Source organism: Leucoraja erinacea, chromosome 24, assembly GCF_028641065.1.
Source record: "Leucoraja erinacea ecotype New England chromosome 24, Leri_hhj_1, whole genome shotgun sequence".
NCBI lineage: Eukaryota > Metazoa > Chordata > Chondrichthyes > Rajiformes > Rajidae > Leucoraja > Leucoraja erinaceus.
In genome coordinates, this window is record NC_073400.1 from 8,596,100 (window position 1) to 8,617,816 (window position 21,717).

The 21,717-nt window shown below is 40.7% G+C and overlaps 1 protein-coding gene across 13 annotated transcripts in view; it reads left to right on the forward strand.

Annotated features, from left to right (window-relative positions):
* LOC129708622 (ankyrin repeat and SAM domain-containing protein 1A-like) overlaps positions 1–21,717 on the forward strand; it is a 239,090-nt gene that overhangs the window by 159,547 nt on the left and 57,826 nt on the right. For 7 of the 13 annotated variants that reach the window (XM_055654477.1, XM_055654480.1, XM_055654478.1 and 4 more), the window contains 3 exons: positions 7,807–7,860; positions 8,194–8,266; positions 12,814–12,920. In XM_055654477.1, the coding sequence (XP_055510452.1) occupies positions 7,807–7,860; positions 8,194–8,266; positions 12,814–12,920 (234 nt within the window). The remainder of the gene's footprint in view (positions 1–7,806; positions 7,861–8,193; positions 8,267–12,813; positions 12,921–21,717) is intronic. The other 6 variants (XM_055654479.1, XM_055654490.1, XM_055654489.1 and 3 more) reach the window with 1 other exon arrangement.

Consider the following 21,717-nt stretch of genomic DNA (forward strand, 5'->3'; position numbering starts at 1 on the left):
TTAAAGTAACTGAATGGATTGTATTTCCTTTCAATTCTCATTTAAGCCACATGTACAGATGACTTGTCGACAAATCCCCAGAGACTGATGGGATCTGTCCATTGAAAGAGGCAAAAGAGGAGATTGCTGGGGCTTAATGGTCTTTGCCTCATCTTCTGCCCCAGGCGAGATCCCGGAAGACTGGAGAGTAGCCAAACATTGTTCTTTTCATAAAAAGTGAAGTAGAGATAATCCAGAAAATGTCAGGCCGATGCGTCTCATGTCAGTGGTAGGGTAGCTATTGGAGGGATTCTTCTGGATAGTATTTACTCATATTTGGAAGAGAATTAAGGACAGTCAGCATGGCTTTGGTGTGGCAAGTCATGTCTTATGAACTTAAGTAGGTTTTTTGAGGATGTGAGAAAGTTGACTGATATGGGTAAGAGAGTGGAAGTTGTCTCCAGGGTTATTAATAATGTCCTTCATGGTAGGCTGAACCAGAAGATCAGATGCATGGGGTCAACAGTGACTTGATCGCTTGGATTCGGAATTATCTTACTCGTAGAAGGCAGAGGGTAACGATGGAAGTATTATTCTGGTTGGAAGTCTGTGACCAGTGGCGTTCCGCAGGGATCTGTGCTGGAACTTCTGCTGTTTCAGATATATGTACATCTGACTTGGCATAAATATACGTGGGTTGCTCAGTAAGTGTGCAGATGACACCAAAATTGGCGACGTTGGGACTGTGAGGAAGGCTTTCAAATGATATATGTAAGAAGGAACTGTGAATGCTGGTTTAAACGGAAGATAGACACAAAGTGCTGGAGTAACTCAGCGGGACAGGCAGCATCTCTGGAGAGAAGGAAGGGGTGACGTTTCGGGTCGAGAACTTTCTTCAGACTGGTTAGGAATAGGAAAACCGAGGGAAATAGACGGTCATGTGGAGAGATAAAGAACAATTAATGAAACATATGCTAAAAAGTAACAATGATAAATGAAACAAGCCAACTTGGTTGGGGGAGGGACAGAGAGCAATGGAATGCCGGGCCTACCTGAAGTGAGAGAAATCGATATTCATACCACTAGGCTGTAAGCTGCCCAAGCGAAATATGAGCTGCTATTCCTCCAATTTGTGCCAAGTAATAAACGTCACATCATTATGTACCAGATTGTTCGGAATTCTTAGTTTATGTTCGGCGAGGTGGCAATTAAGGAGGCTACCTGGCAGACAGTGAGGAAACCTTTTTGTAACCAATATGATTGGACGTCGTCTCCTTTCTTGAATATGACCAGCCCCTCTTTCCAATACTTAGCTCTATTATAGTCATTTTCTGCATCGGCAGAATGTACCAAGGAAGCACTCTACCCAAATCAAAAGAATTTGTAGTGCATATTCATGGATAACATATCCCTGAGCCTATTCTCAAAACCAATTTTATATTTACACAACAATGATCATTGCAACATTATTGCATAAATATGTGATTTTTAATTTACTGCCTGAATTTTAAACCAGTCTCAAAGCCCAGTTTTCTTAATATATTTCAAATAAGAAAGTCTCAGCAGTAGTCCATTCAGCTTCTCATGCTTGCACCATAATTCAATATGGCTGATCTACTTATGGCCTCCTTTTCTCTTCTGTGCCAGTTCTCCAAAGCCTTCACTTCCCAATGTTTCAAATATATGTCTACAGTGCCTTAAAATACCCTCAGTGATCAAGCCTCCATAATTCTTCAGGGTAGAAAATTCCAACAGAACATCATGGTTGGTTATTTCTCCAATCTTAGTATTAAATGACTGTTCCCACATCATGCAATTATGTCTTCTCATTCAACATCTCCAATGAATGAAAATATCTCGATCTGTCCACCTGTGCTTCGAGAGGATCTTGTATGTTTCAGTGATGTACGCTCTAGTCCTCCGTGATCTCACCTGTGGTAAGCTAGTTTACCCTGAGAGTTGTAAATTTGTGGAATCACCTAGAGAGTTGTGAATTTGTGCAATTCTCTGCCTCAAGGCAGTGGAGGCTGATTCACTGGATGCATTCAAAAGAGAGTCAGATGGAGCTCTTGGGGCTAGCGGAATCAAGGGATAAGGGGACAAGGTAGGAACAGGGTACTGATTGTGGATGATCAGCCATGATCACATTGAATGGTGGTACTGACTTGAAGGGCCTACTCCTGCACCTATTGTGTATGTATCCAGGTAAAATCTTCCTCAAGGCCCCAGCAATCTTCCCTCTTGCCTCTCTCTATAACATAGGATAGATCCTATTTGGTTCTGGGGACTTATTCTACCTTAATACTGTTTGAGAAACTAACCACCACCACTTTCTTTACCTCAAAATACCTTACATACTGGTAAACCCCAAACTGATCACACAATCCTCCTTAACACTGATGCAAAGTACTCAGTACCTCGCATACATTTTCTGACTAAGCATAAATTAAATTAATTCTTGAATGGTCTTACAATCTCCCTAATTATCTCTTGATTTTGAGGAATGTACAAAACCATCAGCTTTCTCTTTAATCCTCCTTACCAGGTCCTCCCAATGCCCTTGAGTTTCCACTTGAGGTTTTTTTTGCCTTCTTTATATTCCTCAAAGGCTTGTCTGATTTCATCTTGCTAAACCTTGCGATCACCCCGTACGCTAGCACTATCTCATACACTAGGGACTATTTACAATTTAACTAAAGCCAATGAACCTACAAACCTGTACATCTTTGAAGTGTGAGAGGAAACTGGAGCACTGGGAGAAATCCCACGTGGGCACAGAGAACGTACAAACTCTATACAGACAGCACCCGTAGTTCGGATCAAACCCGGGTCCTGGGGCAATAAGACAGCATCTCTACCGCTGAGACACTGTGCCGCCCAATCTCATTATCCAAGATTCCCTTGCCTTGCCCTCCTTGTCCCCATTTCTTACTGGAACATGTCTGTCCTGAACTCCGATCAACTGGTCTTTCAGCAATTCCCCTGTGTTAAATGTGGATTTAATAAATTAATTCTTGAATGGTCTTACAACTGCTCTTAATTTATTTTCCCTAACTTCTGCCTCATAGTCTTGCAATTTACCCAACCCCAATTTAGTACTTTTGCCTAAGATCCAAAGTCATGATTACTGTTCTTACATGCTCTCCCACTGAAACGCTAGTCACCTGTCCAGCCTTGTTTCATAATACAATGTACATTATTGTCTTAATTATTTTAAATGGACACAAAAACAGACAGAACCTTCTAATTAACTCACAGAATCCACTCTGATACAAAATCACGACACGACAAATGGTAAAAGTGTAGATAGATGTCCTACTGAATCCTTGCAGGTTAGGTGCTCACAGAATAAGATTATATTATCTTCCATGACATCTCTTGAAGAAATGTAATTAATTACACTCCAAGCTTATTGCATGGTTTCTAATACCATTTAATTTATTGGTTGTTGTTTTCAAACATAGACATTTGCATCGAATTCTGTGTGCTGCAATGCAGGAAGATTGCAGAAAGTGGTTTGGTAGAATTGTTGCAAGGATGGGTAACTTCGATTCAGAGCTTTGAAATAATTCAAAATTACAATTGACTGAACTGTTTTGCAGTCAGAACATTATCTCAAAGTAGAAGCAAGAGTAATGGGCCTGTCCCACATGGGCGATTTTTCAGCGGACTGCCGGTGACTGTCGAGTTGCCGGCAGTTGCCTGAAAAACCGGCAAGTGGAACGGCGACTGTCAGAATGGAACGCACGCACGCCATGCAGGCGCGGGAGAGGGCAAGCGGGGGGAGCATTGTCAAAAAAATTCACACGGTGCAAAGCCAAGGTGATACAGACACACACCGCGATGAACAGGAAGGTTCGCGCCGGCTAGAGTGTACTCCGGTAACAGGAAGAAGGAGCAATTTCCCCTTTTAAATGTGGAGCAAGAATAAATTAATTCCTTGAATGCGCTTACAACTCGGCACGTAATTAAATTATTTTCACCCTAACTTCTGCCTCATAGTTCTTTTGCCAACCCCAATTTAGTACTTTTGCCTAAGATCCAAAGTCATGATTACTGTTCTTACATGCTCTCCCACTGAAACGCTAGTGTCCAGCCTTGTTTCATAATACAATGTACATTATTGTTTTATTATTTTAAATGGACACAAAAACAGACAGTTAACTCACAGAATCCACTCTGATACAAAAGGACACGACAAATGGTAAAAGTGTAGATAGATGTCCTACTGAATCCTTGCAGGTTAGGTGCTCACAGAATAAGATTATATTATCTTCCATGACTATGGACATCTCTTGAAGAAATGTAATTAATTACACTCCAAGCTTATTGCATGGTTTCTAATACCATTTAATTTATTGGTTGTTGTTTTCAAACATAGACATTTGCATCGAATTCTGTGTGCTGCAATGCAGGAAGATTGCAGAAAGTGGTTTGGTAGAATTGTTGCAAGGATGGGTAACTTCGATTCAGAGCTTTGAAATAATTCAAAATTACAATTGACTGAACTGTTTTGCAGTCAGAACATTATCTCAAAGTAGAAGCAAGAGTAATGGGCCTGTCCCACATGGGCGATTTTTCAGCGGACTGCCGGTGACTGTCGAGTTGCCGGCAGTTGCCTGAAAAACCGGCAAGTGGAACGGCGACTGTCAGAATGGAACGCACGCACGCCATGCAGGCGCGGGAGACGGCAAGCGGGGGGAGCATTGTCTAAAAAATTCACACGGTGCAAAGCCAAGGTGATACAGACACACACCGCGATGAACAGGAAGGTTCGCGCTGTGATTAAGTCGGCTAGCACAGTGTACGGTAAGTTCTTTAAAATAGGAGTGAGGGGGGAAGAAGGAGTGGAGACAACTTTTAATAAGCCAGAGATACGCGGCTGTGAAACTCGGCAGACATTTAACATTACCAGTCGGATATCCTTGGTTCTCAAAACTACTGCTTACCTTTTTTTCCCCCTATACGACAATGAAATTCACAGGTCAGCACCGGCTACAACCTACGCGAACCTCAGAACCTTCGACCTCTTGGCAACTCACTAGGACCTCCTGGCGACCCACCTACGGTACGAGAATTCTCGCTACTCTCCATGACGGCTTCATTCTAGTCGCCGCTAATTTTTCAACATGTTGAAAAATTTGCGGCGACCGTAATGAGGCTGCGTCTAGTTCCCAGAAGAATGCGGGAACTCCCCGGCAACCACCCGCGAACATGTGGCGACTGCGTAGTCTCCTGCAGTCGCCTAAAACGTCGCCTAAGTGGGACAGGCCCATTAGGCTGCACCATCTTTCCGGTTTACTTCCAATGTTCAAAAAAATCATTGACCACTTCATTGCCCAATCCACTTCACTACCTGATTTATTTAATATCCATAAGTCCATTGATCTTAGAATTTAGAGCAGTTATGATCCTCAAAAAATAAACTTTTCCTTTGGTCCTAAGTAATAGGTTAAAAGGCTTTCTTTCATTGTATTGTGACTCATTAATAGGTGATTTGTACCTCTGTTGGTTCCTCTTTGTTTCCAATGTTGATCGGTTTTAATGCCAAACGACAGATCACCTTATTTTAGGTTATCATAATCTCATCAAATAATGAGGACCCTTGACTTCTGCAGGAAAATAGCTTTTCTTTAGGTGGCGTGCAGCGCAGAGTAGTTTTGGAACTGTGGGCTGCAGTTTTGCATGTTAGTTGGATGCACCTTGGCTTTAGTTTGTAATTAGCTGAAAATGTGGTATGGATTCGAGGGCTTCAAAGGAAGACGTGTAAGAGACCATTTGAGAAAGTAACTATTGGCATTACATTGATATTACACGTGGTGCATGTGGTTTCTGTACCAGCAATCAGGACTCATTCTATCAAAGAACACAGCAGATTTTACCATGATAACATGATCTGTTTTTGATCCGTATTAAATTAATGGTATGTGAACAAGTTGTAATTTGCCTCTGATTATTTGCAGTTTTCTCATGCATTGTCACATTTCCAGCTTTTAAAGAGTGTCAGACATGTGGGTTATTAAAGTAATTTGAATAATTTAAACTGAATTTGTTCAAAGTTTTTTTCTGCACAAAAGAAATTCCACAGCAATTTGAAATTCCACAGCAATTTCAGTATAAAATTTGTCCACAATTTTGCATAATTATGAATGAAGACTGAACTTCCTCTAGGTCTTTTACGGCCCATATGTAGCATCTGTGAGTATTCTTTTAATTTTCTTCCAACTCTTATGCCATGTCCCTTTCGCCACCTCAGGATCAAAGATGACTCTTGTCCTGTAGGCCTAGAGTTGATAAGCCCCAAATCGGACCTAGAGACACAAGTACAGATGGGACAGGAAGTACTTGATGGGATGGGGGAGTAATTAGTTTGAGTTGTGAAGTACCCTTCTACAGTTGTGCTGTTATATCAGTGTGATACATGAAGTTCTCGGTGCTATCAAGAATGCGGTTTCTCCATTTTGAATGATCATGGGCCAGAGATTCCCAGAAGTCAGTGGAGATGTAGCATATTTTCAGGCAAACTTTGAGAACATTCTTGAATCTTTTCCTCCTATTCTGGTGATCTCTTTAACTGACAGAACTTGAAATAAAGTGTCTGACAGATTATGCGAAGGGCATGGTCTGCCCGACAATGTTTGAGTGTAATTTAAGGTTTCAATGCAGGAAACATTGGTAATAAGAGGATACTGACATTAGTTTGCTTCTCCTTTGTGTGTTTGTCAGATTTTGCAGATAAACCTTGTTACTGACTCTCCTGTGTTTTGAGGACCCAGCTGTGGGTAGGCCAAATCCCAACACACCTCGGCCAGGGATCACTGCTGCATGGTAGCCCCCTGAGCTTTGATCCAGGTTTGAAGTCATGACCTTCAAATACTCGTCAGTGCACCAGCACAGCCTTTGGCAGACAGAGGAATTGTCCATAACTGCTCCTGGCTGCTTTCCATTTTCTAAAAATATTTCAGCTGCTTTATGGTTGAGTGTTTGCTATTTAACACAAACAGAAGGTTGTACTTCTTTTCTATTGTCATTCCAATAATAAAGCCAGTTATTTTCAGTTAGCGTTTGGCCATTGATAACACAGAATAGTACATCAATCATCTTATAGATAAATGTGTTTAATTATTTTACCTTTATCTTTCCCAAAACAACTTTAATTTCCAATATTTGTTTGCACAGAAGGGAGGGGGGGGAGGAATTATGGTAACCAATTGTAACAACACTTGATTTGCTTACAAAAAATCATTAATGGTAATCATTTTGGTACTGCTCTTAATCTTTTATAGTCATTTTTATTGTTCCCCTTTTTCCCTGCACCCTCACCATGAAGCCAGATAATGGATTGATTTTCTGGTGAGAGCACAAGGTTTCATAAATTTTAATACCATTTTTGTAATTGCCCGTATTTTGCTTCATGTTAGCATTCTTGCTTATGTTCTGTTTTGTTTGCTGTCAATACTACTAAAAATAATAGAAAATTATTTGTAAATGTGAGCTGTCATATTTAGGAAAGTGTTGCAGTTCTCAGTTGCTAATGCATGTGAAACATCAAATTGAAAAATATCCTCCTATAGTTAGCTGATTTTCTGAGATCTACATTACGCCAATGTCCTTTTGCACACATACTTGGATTTGCTAACTCATCTTTGAATTCAGCAGCTTAATATTATTTGACCTTGCATAGAGAGCATTTGTATTGTGTTTTGCAGCTTATTTGTGCATTCTGCAGAACATGTATTTGATGTATGAGTATTAATTCAAGGTTAAATTTCTAATTTGACGTGTCCGTGGTTCCTGTTTACCATGCATTTATTTAATCTCCCACAGCGGAAACCACTACTTCCGTTGCCTAATGCTCGCAGAAGTCAATCTTTGTCCAGTGTAAGATTTTTGTTGTTGTGTAGAATGGATTCTAGAATGGTGTGAGGAACTCTGGATCTTTTTGTAGTCTGGGAAACTATTAATACTAATCAATACTTGCTTCTGGATTGGTCTGCTTCTTTCTCCTTTTTATCAGTGGACATGCATGTTTACGTTTTATTTTACAAAAGGTGGCCTGTCGCAATATATCCTGTAAAACTGAACTGGGCTTTAGCTAGTATTGTGACTTGCTTAAATTGGCTTGTGCTTGCTGATTTGGTGTCGAATGCAAGTATTAGGATAAAAGATATGCCGAAACAATCATCATCCTAGATGCTTATTTCTATTTTGCAGATTGAAAAAATAATGAATTCCATTGGTGCAGGAATTGACAGTGACTTCAGAAAAGAATGGCACAATACTTCAGGTAATTAGAGTGTTCATTCTACGTTAGCAATTTTGTTGAATTAAGGTATTCATATTATACTGTTTGTGTTAAATGTTGAATTGAACTATGTGCATGCAAGGAAGCAAATAATAATTATGCCATGTGAATAAAGAAGGACATTCACATGAGTAGTTTAGGGGAGTTTGTCCTTGCCCGCCACAAAGACGTATGTGAAATATGTTACATTGAACCTAGAACAGTGCAATCAGTGCAGTCTGAAGAAGGGTCCTGACCTGAAATATCCATTCCCTCCACAGATGCTGCCTGTTGTTGAGTTTATCTAGCACTTAAATTTTTTGCTCATAGAATAGTCCAGCGCAGGAACAAGCACCTCAGTCCAGAATGTCTGTGCTGAACATGATGCCAAGTTAAACCATCGATCAACACCCTGCTGCAAATTTTCACAACCATGGTCACTATCTGCAAAACCACTTTTGTATCATCAGCAAACTTCTCATCCAAATCATTGATATAGATGAAAAACAGTAATGGGCCAAACACCGAACCCTGAGGCACACGCAGGCCTCCAGTCCGAAAAGCAACCTTCCACCATCACCCTCCGCTTCCTTCCATGAAGCCAATTTTCTATCCATTCAGCTATCTCTCCTTGGATCCCATGCGATCTAACCTTCCAGAGCAGCCTACCATGCGGAACCTTGTCGAATGCATTGCTGAAGTTCATATATACAACACCTAAAGCTCTGCCCTTATCGTCTTTTTGGTCACGTATTCAAACAACTCAGATTGTAAAACATGACATCCCACGTCCAAAACCATGCTGACTATCCCTAATAAGCCCTTGTCCATTGAACTGTCTGTATATCCAATCCCTCAGAATACTCTCCAGTAACTTTCCGACTGCAGATGTTAAACTCACTGCCCTGTAGTTCCCAACATTTTCCCTGCAACCCTTCTTGAATAATGGAACAACATTTGCCACCCTCCAGTCTTTCGGCACCTCGTCTGTATTTAAAGACGTCAAATGTCTTTGACATTTCTATCCTGAGAAAAATGTTCTGTTTGTGTACTCTGGTATCCTGGCCTTTGGGAAGATCGTGATGCAATACGATTATGCTTTGATTTTCATTTGTGCATGTATGTTAAACTTGCGGAAGACTTTAAAAAATTGAAATAGACCATAGAGAAGTTAGGAAAAATAAATAAATTGCCATTTCAACACGTTCCAAGAATATATTCAATGCAGATCACAGAATGCTGGAGTTACTCAGTGGGACAGGCAGCATCTCTGGAGAGAAGGAATGGGTGACGTTTCAGGTCGGTCGGGTCGACCCAAAACGTCACCCATTCCTTTACTCCAGAGATGCTGCCTGTCTCGCTGAGTTACTCCAGCATTTTGTGACCTACCTTCCATTTAAACCAGCATCTGCAGTTCTTTCCTAAATATTCAATGCATTTATATTTGCCTTTTTATAATTTATCTGTGGACTTACACTGAAATAAATTTAACTCAATCTACTGAATAAAGAAAATTTAGTTTAGAATTACATTTCGAAATATGAGACTTTGGAAAAATAATAGCAATGTAATTTTGAAAGGCAGGAAAGAAAAAATCCATAAAACCAGGAAATTGACCAGAAAAACATTGTTTCTGGGGTATACTTGGAGGGCCAGTAGGGAAGTGTATCTTCTACTTCCACCCTCAGTTGCAAGTCTTGCATATCATCTCTGGGAATAGAGTTCTGCGATATTTTGTAAATGGAAGTTGGATTGCAGTTAACTAAAGTTTGAACTAAAAGTCCTGTAGTTTACTAAACATAACTTCAGTTCGAACATGATGTTTACTGTGCAGGAATGTGCAAATGATATGATACTGGATGCGTAAAATACCATTATATAATAGACAATAGACAATAGGTGCAGGAGTAGGTCATTCGACCCTTCGAGCCAGCACCGCCATTCAATGCGATAATATTTTCCGGGAGGAAGGAATTATGAATTTATCCAGACTTTTATTAGGCATTTTGCAAAGTTTCTGCATGTTGACATGTAGAAATTATTTGGCAGAGTGAAAAGGGCATTAATGGTACACTACAGAGACCATCTTTGTTAACGGCTAACTGCTGCAACATTCAGTACTGGGCAACACTAAATGCTTTTTGCACTCTGTGTTCTGTGGAATGCACAATAGATAATACAAGTCTGTAACTGAGCCAGGGCCTGTTTTTGAAGGCAGGCTTGAAGGAGAGTACTGATGGTAGGAGGCCAAAATGAAGCTTTTATGGTGTTGGGGGTAGAGTTGGTATTGTCAGTGCGGGGGATAGTACGAGGTGATGCTGGCTGGAGATTGAAGCTTAATTATGAGAAACAAAATTGTTGGGAATACTCAGCAGGTCAAGCAGCGTCGATGGAAACAAAAACAGGGGTCCTAGACCTTTTGTCAAATGTGACTGCCAGTTCTCACGGCAATGCAATTAATTGTTTATGATTAAGATGAACGTTATGTCATTGGCATAAGGATGTTTTATGCTTGGTGAGCCCGTTTGAATTTCCAGAGTGATCTACATGAGCTGATATGATAATAAATGTATCCTGCTTTAAATTTAAGCAATATTTGGACATGTTGTCCTGAAGTGAAATTAACACTTGACAGAGCACTTGACAAAATATTTTGAAATGAGACGTTAAAAACTTTAAGATGTGGTACAATTTAATGTTCTCAGCCTGGTATATTTTCATTGCTCCAGAGCTTAAGCTTTAATATATTTAATTTTATTTCCACATTAGATCTTGCAGTGTCATATCTATTTTGAAATAGGCCAATTAAATTTACTTTGAAGGTACTGCATTTTACTGGGAATTTGGAGAGAAAATAAATGATGTTTTAATCTTGTATAGCGAATAAGTTGCATTTTGAATGCAAGGAGCATCTGAATCTTGTCAGGATTCTATTTGCAGTAGACCGAACTATAGGTCAGACTTGTCGAATAAAGATCAATCCTGTGATTTCTGAAGTTATAATTAGTAGTAATTCATCAGTAAAAAAATGTATGAAAACAAGATGGGGGTTAAGATGTCTAAAATCAGCAACTCCCAGAAACAAATTTGATACTTTTGCTGACAAGTGTTGTATTGCAAAGATTTCATGAAGGGATGGAGTTTTGTCTGAGTAAAATGATGCGACTGAACTTCCGTCTCAGCCTGGTTGCACTATGAAATACATGATGCCTCCTGTGGAGAAGGATGAAATAGAATCGGCATCTCCATCGGTCATTTATATATTACTTTATAACAATTGCTGGAGAGCATCATCAAAATCCTGCCATCCATAGAGATTCATGCACCTGGAAATGAGAAGATTTGTGCAAAAAAAAGAACAGGCCAAATAAACATGCAAGTTCTGAAAATGAAAATGTTCAGTTTATTATCCCCACAGTCTTCACTCTGCCCTCCCCCTCTTATTTCTTTGTCTCCTTTACTTGGGTTTTTCCTCTTAACACCACCTTTTTTTTCACCCTTTACTTTAATTCCTTTTAAGAATTTAACTCATTTTAATCTCTGACCGATTGAACGAATATATCAACATTTAACAGTAACTTATCAAAGAATAACCTTTCAACACAGTTTGATCTCTAAATTTGTATTCCTGAGTTATTGTGGTTCCCTTTGCAGAAGCAATCATGCACAATCTAATCAATTGGGTGAGAATATCATTCAATTGATTGTAGGGCAAGGTTTAGAAGGCAATTTTTCAGATAAATAAGATTCCAGTTTTCATTTTCTGAAACAAGATCATTTGCTTTTTGCTGATGCCTACACAGGGGGACACTCCCTGCTATTTAATGCTCACAGCTAGAATGCATGCTCATTACTGCAGTATTTTATTTCCATGCCTTCTGAAGTTGTCTAATTTCTCCGACTGTCAGTGGCAAGCTGCTCACGATATTGAATGGTAGATAGTGTATTGTAATCGGTGTTTTGTGTTAGGAGCTCGGAGGGGGAGGGGAGAAGAGAGTGAGGCAGTGAGATAATAGTGTTGAGGGATCAAACGAGGAGCTCAGCTGGCAAAGGGTGAACATTGCTGCAGCACCAGGAGCTGATCATTAGTACGACTTTGAGGCTCAGATCCCAGCTGTATTATTAACAACATCAGACTGGAGGCAGCGTGTAGCCGCTTGACCTGACTTGAATGCAGAAGCAGCAGCCTCATCATGCTGCATGCCACATTTTTAATTCAAACAAGTTAACTAATGGCGATCCGACAAAGTCTGTGGTATTTGAAAATTACTCTGCATGATCCTCTCTGTGGATTTTTTAAAATGTATGCAAAGACTGACAAATACATATGCCTGAAGTCTACTTGGGAACTCTGCAGGGTTTAATAGCACTCTCTGGATTTTGTGAAACTGCAGGAGCAGCTGAACAGGGATATTTTAGTTGGATCAGTTGCCCAGGGACATCGCAGGAAACCATGATGTGGCAGTGTCATATCTCCTCATCGGAGTGCCATTGTTATCGCCTCAATGGTTTTTCCTTGCTGAAGCGTTTGCCAATCAATCTCTCAACAGGTTCACGGATACTGGAGCAGAGTGTTGGGCAATGGCTTGAGTCCATTGGAATGCCACAGTATGAAAGCAAGCTAGTGCTGAATGGGTTTGATGATCTGCGCTTCATGGTGAGTACAAATACCTCTGATCCAGTCAGTTTTAGCCGTTTTACTCTATTCAATTTAGGCTTGCGTTAATTATTCCTGCCAAATATTAAATTGATAGCCTCGAGTTAAAAGCATCCAGGAGATATTGAAGATAATTCTTCAACTTCAGAATCCTGTTGCTTAAAGTACAGTAATATATATGCACCATACTGTGAAAAAGAGCAAGATATAAAAGCTATTGCACAGCTATGTCTATGACTTTATGATATGGCAGTAGGGAAAAAAATGTGTAGCTCATCTATTGCTGCTCTTTCTAACTAGTTAGGATATACTGATTCCAGAAGAAATAGTTTAAAATGAACTGTTTCTGATAACCAGATTTATTAACTAGATGAACAAGTTTGCTTTTTTCCCCACGTTAAACCATTAATAAGATGTGATTTGTCAATGATTCATCCCCATTACTCTGCTAATTGTACTTATGTTTCTTCCTTTCCAGTGTAGAATAATAAATGCTGTAGGCTACTAAAACATCAATTGTATGAAGTATAATAGTTCACTACATTTTTAGGAGATTTAAAGTGTGAACATTACTTGAAATATGAGCATTTAAAGGTTAGATTAGAATATGGGGAGTCAGTGAAGAACATTTGCAGATTAACAAATATGAATGTGACTGATTAAAAAAAAAAAAAACAGTAATGTCTTCATGTTGTCAGTTCTGAATCAGTTAGAAATTACATGTGATCTTGGAAATAGCCTCAAGTCTTGGACTTTTATTTGTGAACTAGCAAAGTGTTTCTCTCCTAATAAGCATTTAAATTGTGGGAGATCAGTGCTTGAAACCCACATTCCACAATTGACAGCTGTTATATTTTTATTAATGATCAACACTAACTTTACTTAAAGATAGACACAAAGAGCTGGAGTAACTCCGCTGGTCAGAAAGCATCTCTGGAGAAAAAGAATAGGTGACGTTTTACTTTACTTGGATTAGTATTCCATTGTTTTTCATTCGATGCACTGATCTCACTTTCAAACAATTGCAGTAGAATTGTTGTTTGGGAATGAGGATATTCTGTCAGGATGTTATTCTTGAGTGAGGTAATACACATACTTGTCTCGTTGTGAATTTTCACTCCAAAAATAAAGTAGAAATTAGAATATCCTTTGTATCATTCAATTCCCATTTTGAAAAAGGTACTTGTAAAAAATGAATCAGTAAGGAAGTAGTGAGGCATCTATCAGGTGTGAAGTTCTGCTTGAATCTTTATTACAGGCAGTGATTGCTTTACTGGTGACAGTAATGGATAACTTCATTTTAGCTCATGGTGGTTTGTGCACAAACTTTATGCTGTAAATTCGGATCCAAGCTTAAAGCCAACAGTGAAATCAGATTGGAATATCATCAAGTACAAGTTTGACTTTTGCCTTTATTGGAAATGAAGCTGCAGCAATCCTTGCAGCAACACAGATTTATTTTTCAAGCTTTATAATTATTAATCAACATTTAGCATTGTTTTCATTGGGATGCAGCCATACTCATGATATTCTCAAGGCAGTTACATGAATAAAGGTTTACTGAGTATTGTAGTTGTAACTGTGCAACAAAGTTCTTAATCTTGATTTTCTTACAAATGCATTTAAGAGATCAACGCCAAGGAGAAATGAAACCTATACATATAAAATGTGTGTGTGTGTATGTAAGACAATCTATTCCAGAACAGAAGACCTTTGCTTCAATTTGCAGGGCAGAGAGAACCAAAGCTATGTTCCTTGTCACTGGGTAAACTTGCAAATATTTTGTCATTTTAATTACTCAAAAGACGGAGTAGGTAGTAAATCATAGATTTTAATTAAAATTATTATTCTTATGTTTTTAAATCTGGTGCTTCCTCTATCTAAGAAATTGAATACAATCAATGTTATCATTAGTATTGGGTATTTCTGCAAGTCTAATGGAACTTGTTTTTTCTTAATCCAGTAACCAAATGGGCTTAGTAATATAAGGTAAACTATCTTATCGTTAATCATGAAAGAAGTTAAAGCTTGGATGATTTTAGTTTTACAATAAAGCAAGTTACAGATTATGACTGGAAGCATATTTGTGTTATTTCTAAGTTTCCTTTTTGTTTTCCACCTAGTAAATTTGGCACATCGGCCTTCATCAGTCCCAGAGTATTGAGTATAGAAGTTGGGAGGTCATGTTGCAGTTATATAAGACGTTGGTGAGAACACATTTAGAGTATTTTGTTTAATTCTGGGCACCATGTTATAGGAAAGATGTTGTCAAGCTGGAAAAGGTACAGAGAAGATTTACGAGGATGTTGCTAGGGTTAGAGGGTCTGAGCTGGAGGGAGAGGTTGAGCAGGCTGGGACTCTATTTCTTGGAGCACAGGAGGTTGAGGGGTGATCTTAAAGAGGTGTATAAAATCATGCAAGGAATATATTGGGTCGATGCACAGAGTCTATTGCACAGGAATCGAGGACATAGGTTGAAGGTGAAGGGAAAAAGATTTAATAGAGGTAACTGAGAGGTAACTTTCTCACACAAAGGGTGGAGGGTGTATGGAAGGAGCTTCCAGATGAGGTCGTTGAGGCAGGGACTATCCCAGGTAATTACTCAGGGCAGGCAGCCAGGCGGCTTAAAAACAAATTAAACCGTGCATGCACAGATTGTTCCCTCCGTAAAAATAAAAACTAAAAATAAAAACAGTAACAATTCAATTTGCCCAAGGCTTCCTAGTCTCCTTTATTCTGAATTACTGAATAGATGGGTGGTGAAGGGTGATGGCTGGTGGAGAGATGGTGGGAAAAACGGGAGCACAGGGAAAAGTTGAATCAGTTGTCATCTTATTGAAAGACAACACTTGTTCAAGGGACCAATTGGGGGGAGATTTCCTTCCACAACGTGTGGAGAGTCTGTGCCAGGGGTAAAGTTGCGAGAGGGCAGGAGTGGGAGGAGGGGGTCGGGGATAATGCCAGTAACTCACTCACCGCTGCCGCAGCTCTCCGGGCGCGAAGCCACCGCATTGTAGCCAGGGATAGAAGCAGCTCGGGTGGCTGCGAGCGGTCGCCGGGACCTGACAGCAGAACAGGCCACCACTTCAGCGCCTTCTGCCGGCCCGCTCACCTTTGGCAGTGCTCTCCGTCTGAATACCTCTCACCTGCCGCACGCTCATGTAAGCCTCTTCCTGCAAATCCTTAAATTCCCACAGCCGAGTAACCTCAATCGTGCTGTCGGAATTTAAGGACATGAGTGAGGCCAGCGAGCGGCAGGAGAGAGGTTTTTAGATGGAGAGCTGCCAGAGGTGAACGGGGGCTGGCAGAAGGCGCTGAGGTGGTGGCCGGTTCTGTTATCTGGCCCGGCCCGGCCGCTCACAGCCACCCGAGCTGCTTCTCTCCCGCCCCCCCCCCCCCCCCCCCCCCCGGCCTCAATGCTGTGGCATTGCACGCCTCCATTCTTCTCTCCCTGTTTCCTAAGATACACTTAAAATAATGCCAATCCATATTTGAAAACACCGCCAAGAAACTAGCGCTGCGCATGCGCAATAGGTTGCTGCGCCTGCACAGTGCTGCAAAGGCAGAATTTCAGCTGCCTTCAGCCCCGATTGAAATTGACGGCTTCCAGCAGCACTGACGGCACGTGGGCTGCACAGACCTTCCCGTGTTACGAGCGCTGTGGATGAAAGGCACGGAGAATTATGCCTACCTAAGAAATCGATCTCTTAGATAGGCATAATCCTCCAATGCCTTTACTATTTATATTTAGTCATTACTATGTTATAATTTTAGTCAGGGTAAGCAGTGCCTACCTTGCCTACCCTGACGGCACGTGCCTGGACTATCCCAACATTTAAGAAACAGTGAGACGGGTACATAGGGCAGGTTTGGAGGGATATGGGCCAAACGCAGGCAGATGGGACTAGTGTAGCTGGGACATGTTGGCCAGTGTGGACAAGTTGGGCCGAAGAGCCTGTTTGCATGCAATATGAATCTTTGACTCTTAGAACATCCGTGATGTCCTCATTCTTTAGGGAATGGGGATTCCCCTCCCATCATGGATGAGGCCCTCACTCGTGTCTCCTCGGTACCCCGCAGCTCCGCCCTTGCTCCCCCTCCCCCCTTGTCCTTACCTTCCACCCCATCGCATATAACACATAATCCTCCGAAATTTCCACCACCTCCAACAGGATCCCACATTTTCCCATCTCCACCCCTTTCCGTCTTCCGCTGAGACTGTTCCCTCCGCAACTCCCTGCTTAACTCATCCTTTCCCACTCAAACCACCCCCTCCCAGGTACCTTCCCCTACAACTGCAGAAGACGCAACACCTGTTGCTATACCTCCTCCCTCGACTCTGTCCAGGGACCCCGACAGTTCTTTCAGGTTAGGCAGAGGTTCATTTGCACCTCCTCCAACCTCATCTACTGTATCCGAAGTTCAAGATGTGGACTCTTACACATCGACAAGACCAAACTCAGACTGGGCGATCGTTTCGCAGAACACCTTCGCTCAGCCCCCTGTGAACCAACCTAATTTTCTTCCTGGTTGCTGGGCACTTTAATTCTCCTTCCCATACCTACACAGACCTTTCTGACCTCGGTGTCCTCCATTGTCAGAGTGAGGCTAAACGTAAATTGGAGGAACAGCATCTCATGTTTTGCTTGGGCAGCTTTTAGCCCAGTGGTACACTCACTTCAGGTAGCCCCGGCATTCTCTCTCTCTATCCCTCCCCCACCCAAGTCACACGCTTCTCATTTTCACCCTACAAACAGCTTAAAATGGCCTGTTTCCTTTACCATCGTTACTTTTTTGCATATCTTTCATACATTGTTCTTTATCTCTCCACATCTCTTGTTTCCCTTCTCCCAAACAAGTCTGAAGAAGGGTCCCAAGCCATTCCTCCCCAGAGATGCTACCTGTCCCGCGAAGTTACTCCAGCTTTTTGTGTCTTATGCGTTCCTGTTATCCGGATGTGCAGAACAGAGTGGAGAGCCAGTGAGATTTACCTATTGTAGCGATAGCTAAATTGAAGCAGATCCAGAGGCAGGAGTAGATTTGTGTTATTACCAGCCTCACAAAATTCCTCATTGCAGCGGACGGAGGTGCTGTTGGCGGTAATCAAAGAGGCAGGTTACCATGCACCACCATTGGTACAAATTATGTCCTTTTAAGCAGATGGAAATCTCAGATGGCAGAAACGAGAGGTTGAAGATGTTGAATATTTCCGCCATATGTCTGTGCAGATCTTTTGCAATAGGTTATGCAAGCACTGCTATAGCTGTCATCTGTCCATCTGTGACCTACATATTCTGGATTTGTTTCTTTGTGACCTCTTGGCCTTCAGATGGTTATACCTGCCCATTTCTATGTCTCTGTATCACCAGTCCTAAATGCGCAAATTTAGCCTTTGGCAAATTACAAATTTCCTGTTTCATCCATGGCTTCTAGTTGGGGAAGACTTGAAGTGTTTTGGTAGGTGCACATTCATCCATACTTTGTTTATGAAGTTGTTTATGACTGACCTATTCATTAAGGTAAGCTGACAAATGCTGGAGCATGGTCCAATCTACTGATTTGAAGCAGTCCCATAAACGCTTATCTGACTTCCCTGACCAGAACTTTGCAGTCCTCTTTGCCATCCTCGGGTAGCTGCAGTAGTGCAGAAAAATAAGTGGGACATGATCAAATTTCCAGTTTTGCGGGGCTTGTATTTTGCTGTACTTATAATTATGGAATAACAACATAAATAAATTGTGCATGTATCAGCTTTTTGTAACAGCTCGCTAATAAATTACCCTCTCTGCACAAAGCCATTTAATTTCTTTCTTTCAAGAATGTATCCGGTTTATTGTGAAGGTTAGCTAAATCTCCTTCGATTATGCCTTCAGATCTGATCAACCAACTCAATGCAAAATAAATAAAATGTTAAACCAATGATCACCAGTAAACCGCATCTCTGATTTGTCACTATTGTAATAATCAGTTTTCCACTAAGTTTGCTGTATTTATTTGTCTTTGTGCAAATGGATTGACGTCTGCTTATTTATAAATGAGCTGCTTCAGAGTCAAAGAGTTGGACTCTGTGGAAGAAGTAACTTGTACAATTGGAAGATTTTAATTCAGTTAGTGAACACGATGTAGCAGGCATGAAGGACTTCTGATTCTTTTTTTTTATGTTCTTTTTAAACAAACAGCCAGTTTTGCACACCGCATGGTTCCATGAACAACATCGAGTAAGGGCAATATAATCTGGTTTATGACTTTAGGTGAGGGACTAATAATAGCTGGGGAGCTGAGAAATACTCCTCAGATTTGTTCTGTAGGGTCTTGGTCATCTGCTGGAGAAAATGTGGGGCTTTGGTTTAGTTTTTCACTCAAAAGTTCATACCTTCAACTTCAGCTTTGTCCTCAATACTGCACTGAAGTATGGGTTTAAATTATTTTGCCTCTGGAATGTAATTCACAGGGGTTATGTACCACTACATTATAGTTCTACTGCATCTGTATTTCTCGTCTTTGATTATCCTACCTTATGTTCATGATCTCCCACCTCCACCACTCTCCGACTTCCAAATTTCTTCCTCCCTAGATTCACTTGCTCACATTCCCAGCCACATACTAGTCTCCAGCTTTGGGTGTGTCCATGCTCCACCTCCCTCTTTAATAGCTGGGCTCAAACTGCACACTTGGCTCTATTCCCCATTGTGTTCAGGAAGTACACTTGGCTTCATTCTAGTTGGCACACTGGACCTGGTTACTACATACATGGTCAGTTCACATATGGGAAGAGGAGGAAATGTCAGGGAATCTGAGTTAATGAAGGGGCACACAATTGATTGCGGTAAATGAAGAGATGCCTCTCTTCTTGCCTGTCACAAAAAAGGTCAACACTAGGGTTTTACTCCGCGGTCTCCTCCTCGCCTACCCAACACTGCAGTGCAGATTTCTTCTGTCTCATGCAAATTGAGCATAATATTCTGCAAAGTAGTGATGTTGACAATTCTCAGAGAAATGCAAGGAAACATATTGACCAATAACATGGTTTTTCGCCCTCACTGATTACCTTAACTGAGAGAGAAACTGGAGCGCCCTTCTCTGATTCAGCTGCCTGTACAAATTAGTCTCCTATCTTACATTTTCTTTCATGAATGCATGCAAGCCATGAGCGTGTTAAATTGAGTTCTTTCAATCTAAAGTCAACTTGACTCAAACACTTGTTGCTGTTAAAATCAATTCTTTATTCAGCTGAGACTAGTCTCTTGAACCTTCCAACACAGAGCTGATGCTCTGGGGCGGGTCCAGAGAGGAGTAACTTTGATACAAACTCATGGCATTTATATAGGTATTAGACATTTCAGATACAGAGGGTATGACAAGCTAGTAACCAATCATCTGAGTCCTTCTGGTGATTTACAACATCAGTCACATGATCCCCCTTCCCTGGCCTCATTACAGCCTTTGTTTGCCTGTGCTTTATAATTGTTTTAGAATTATTTTATTTCAACACAGCAAAACCCCAGTAGGCTCTTATGAAAGACCATTCCTCAAAATACAAGATACGTGTATAACACAATGATCACACAAGTCATACACTGTCTATACCAAGAGAAAATATATTTCTATAAATCTAAACAATTTCTAAAGTGTACCTTTCTATTAAGCCAATACATTTCATAGTTGGTGTTATTATAATTTTACACATTTTGAAATACCATTACCTATGTCTTTAAAACATTAATTATATACGTTTGCTGAATTACAGTTTCTAAGTTCAAAACTCACATTTCCATCTCCCATCCAAAGATACATGGGTCGTAAATCTGTCAATTTACTTAATATGAGTTTGGTGCCTTTCCTGTTATCGGGAAGTAGGATTTCCAATCTCATGTACCAGGCAGAACACAAGAGACTACATCTCAGACCATTACGTCAGAATTCCATCTGCTTCAACCTTCTATAAACTACTCCCTCAATCTAATTATTTCTCAAAGCAACTATTCTTTCACTTGCATCTTATTCCTTATCACACATTATAATTGTACACAGCCAAAGCTAACTGCAGTCTATCATCTCTCAGCCTTGAATTCTCTCAAATCTAGCAAAACAAGCCATAACTCTTCACCTTTATGTCACATTCAGAGCTCTAAAATGTACCATAGAGACAGAGCAGATGGCCTAAGAAGAGGCCCCTTATTCAGCTTCCGAATCTTCAACACAAAGCCATATCAAATACAATTTCCTCCAGTGTTATAATTGCCCCAATCAATAACCTAAGCTAAGCAGGTTCTGGTTCAGGCCTCCATGTTTTGATTCATCTTTGCCTGTTTGTATGTGTCTGTTTGCACTTTATTTCAGTTCAGGAAAACTTTAAGCTTTTCTTTTGCAAATTACCTAGCTTATATAAAAGTCACTATCCAAGCGGTTCTATTTGTATAATATTTCCTCAAGCGTAGCCACCAGGTCCGCAGAAAAGCTAATCTTAGTGTAAACCAGGGTGAAGCAAGTCTGCATAATCACTTGGCCATTTTTCTATCTTGCTTCCCATAGTGCACCTCCAACAAGCTTTCTGCCATATTGGAATTGGCTGCGGGATCAATGGTAATCTCAGTATCCAACGTTGCTTCATGTGACCCCCACCTTGGTCGAATTGACACTTGAGTTTACATAACTTTGGAGGCCAAGCTCCAAATTATGAAATTAGCCATTGGAGCAGCCATTGCAGGGCTCTCCCTTAACTTTTTTTTCTCTGTTTCCAGCTGGGCAACCTAGGCAGCTTTTTAGGTTGCCAAATGACAGTTTAGGTGGTCATTTA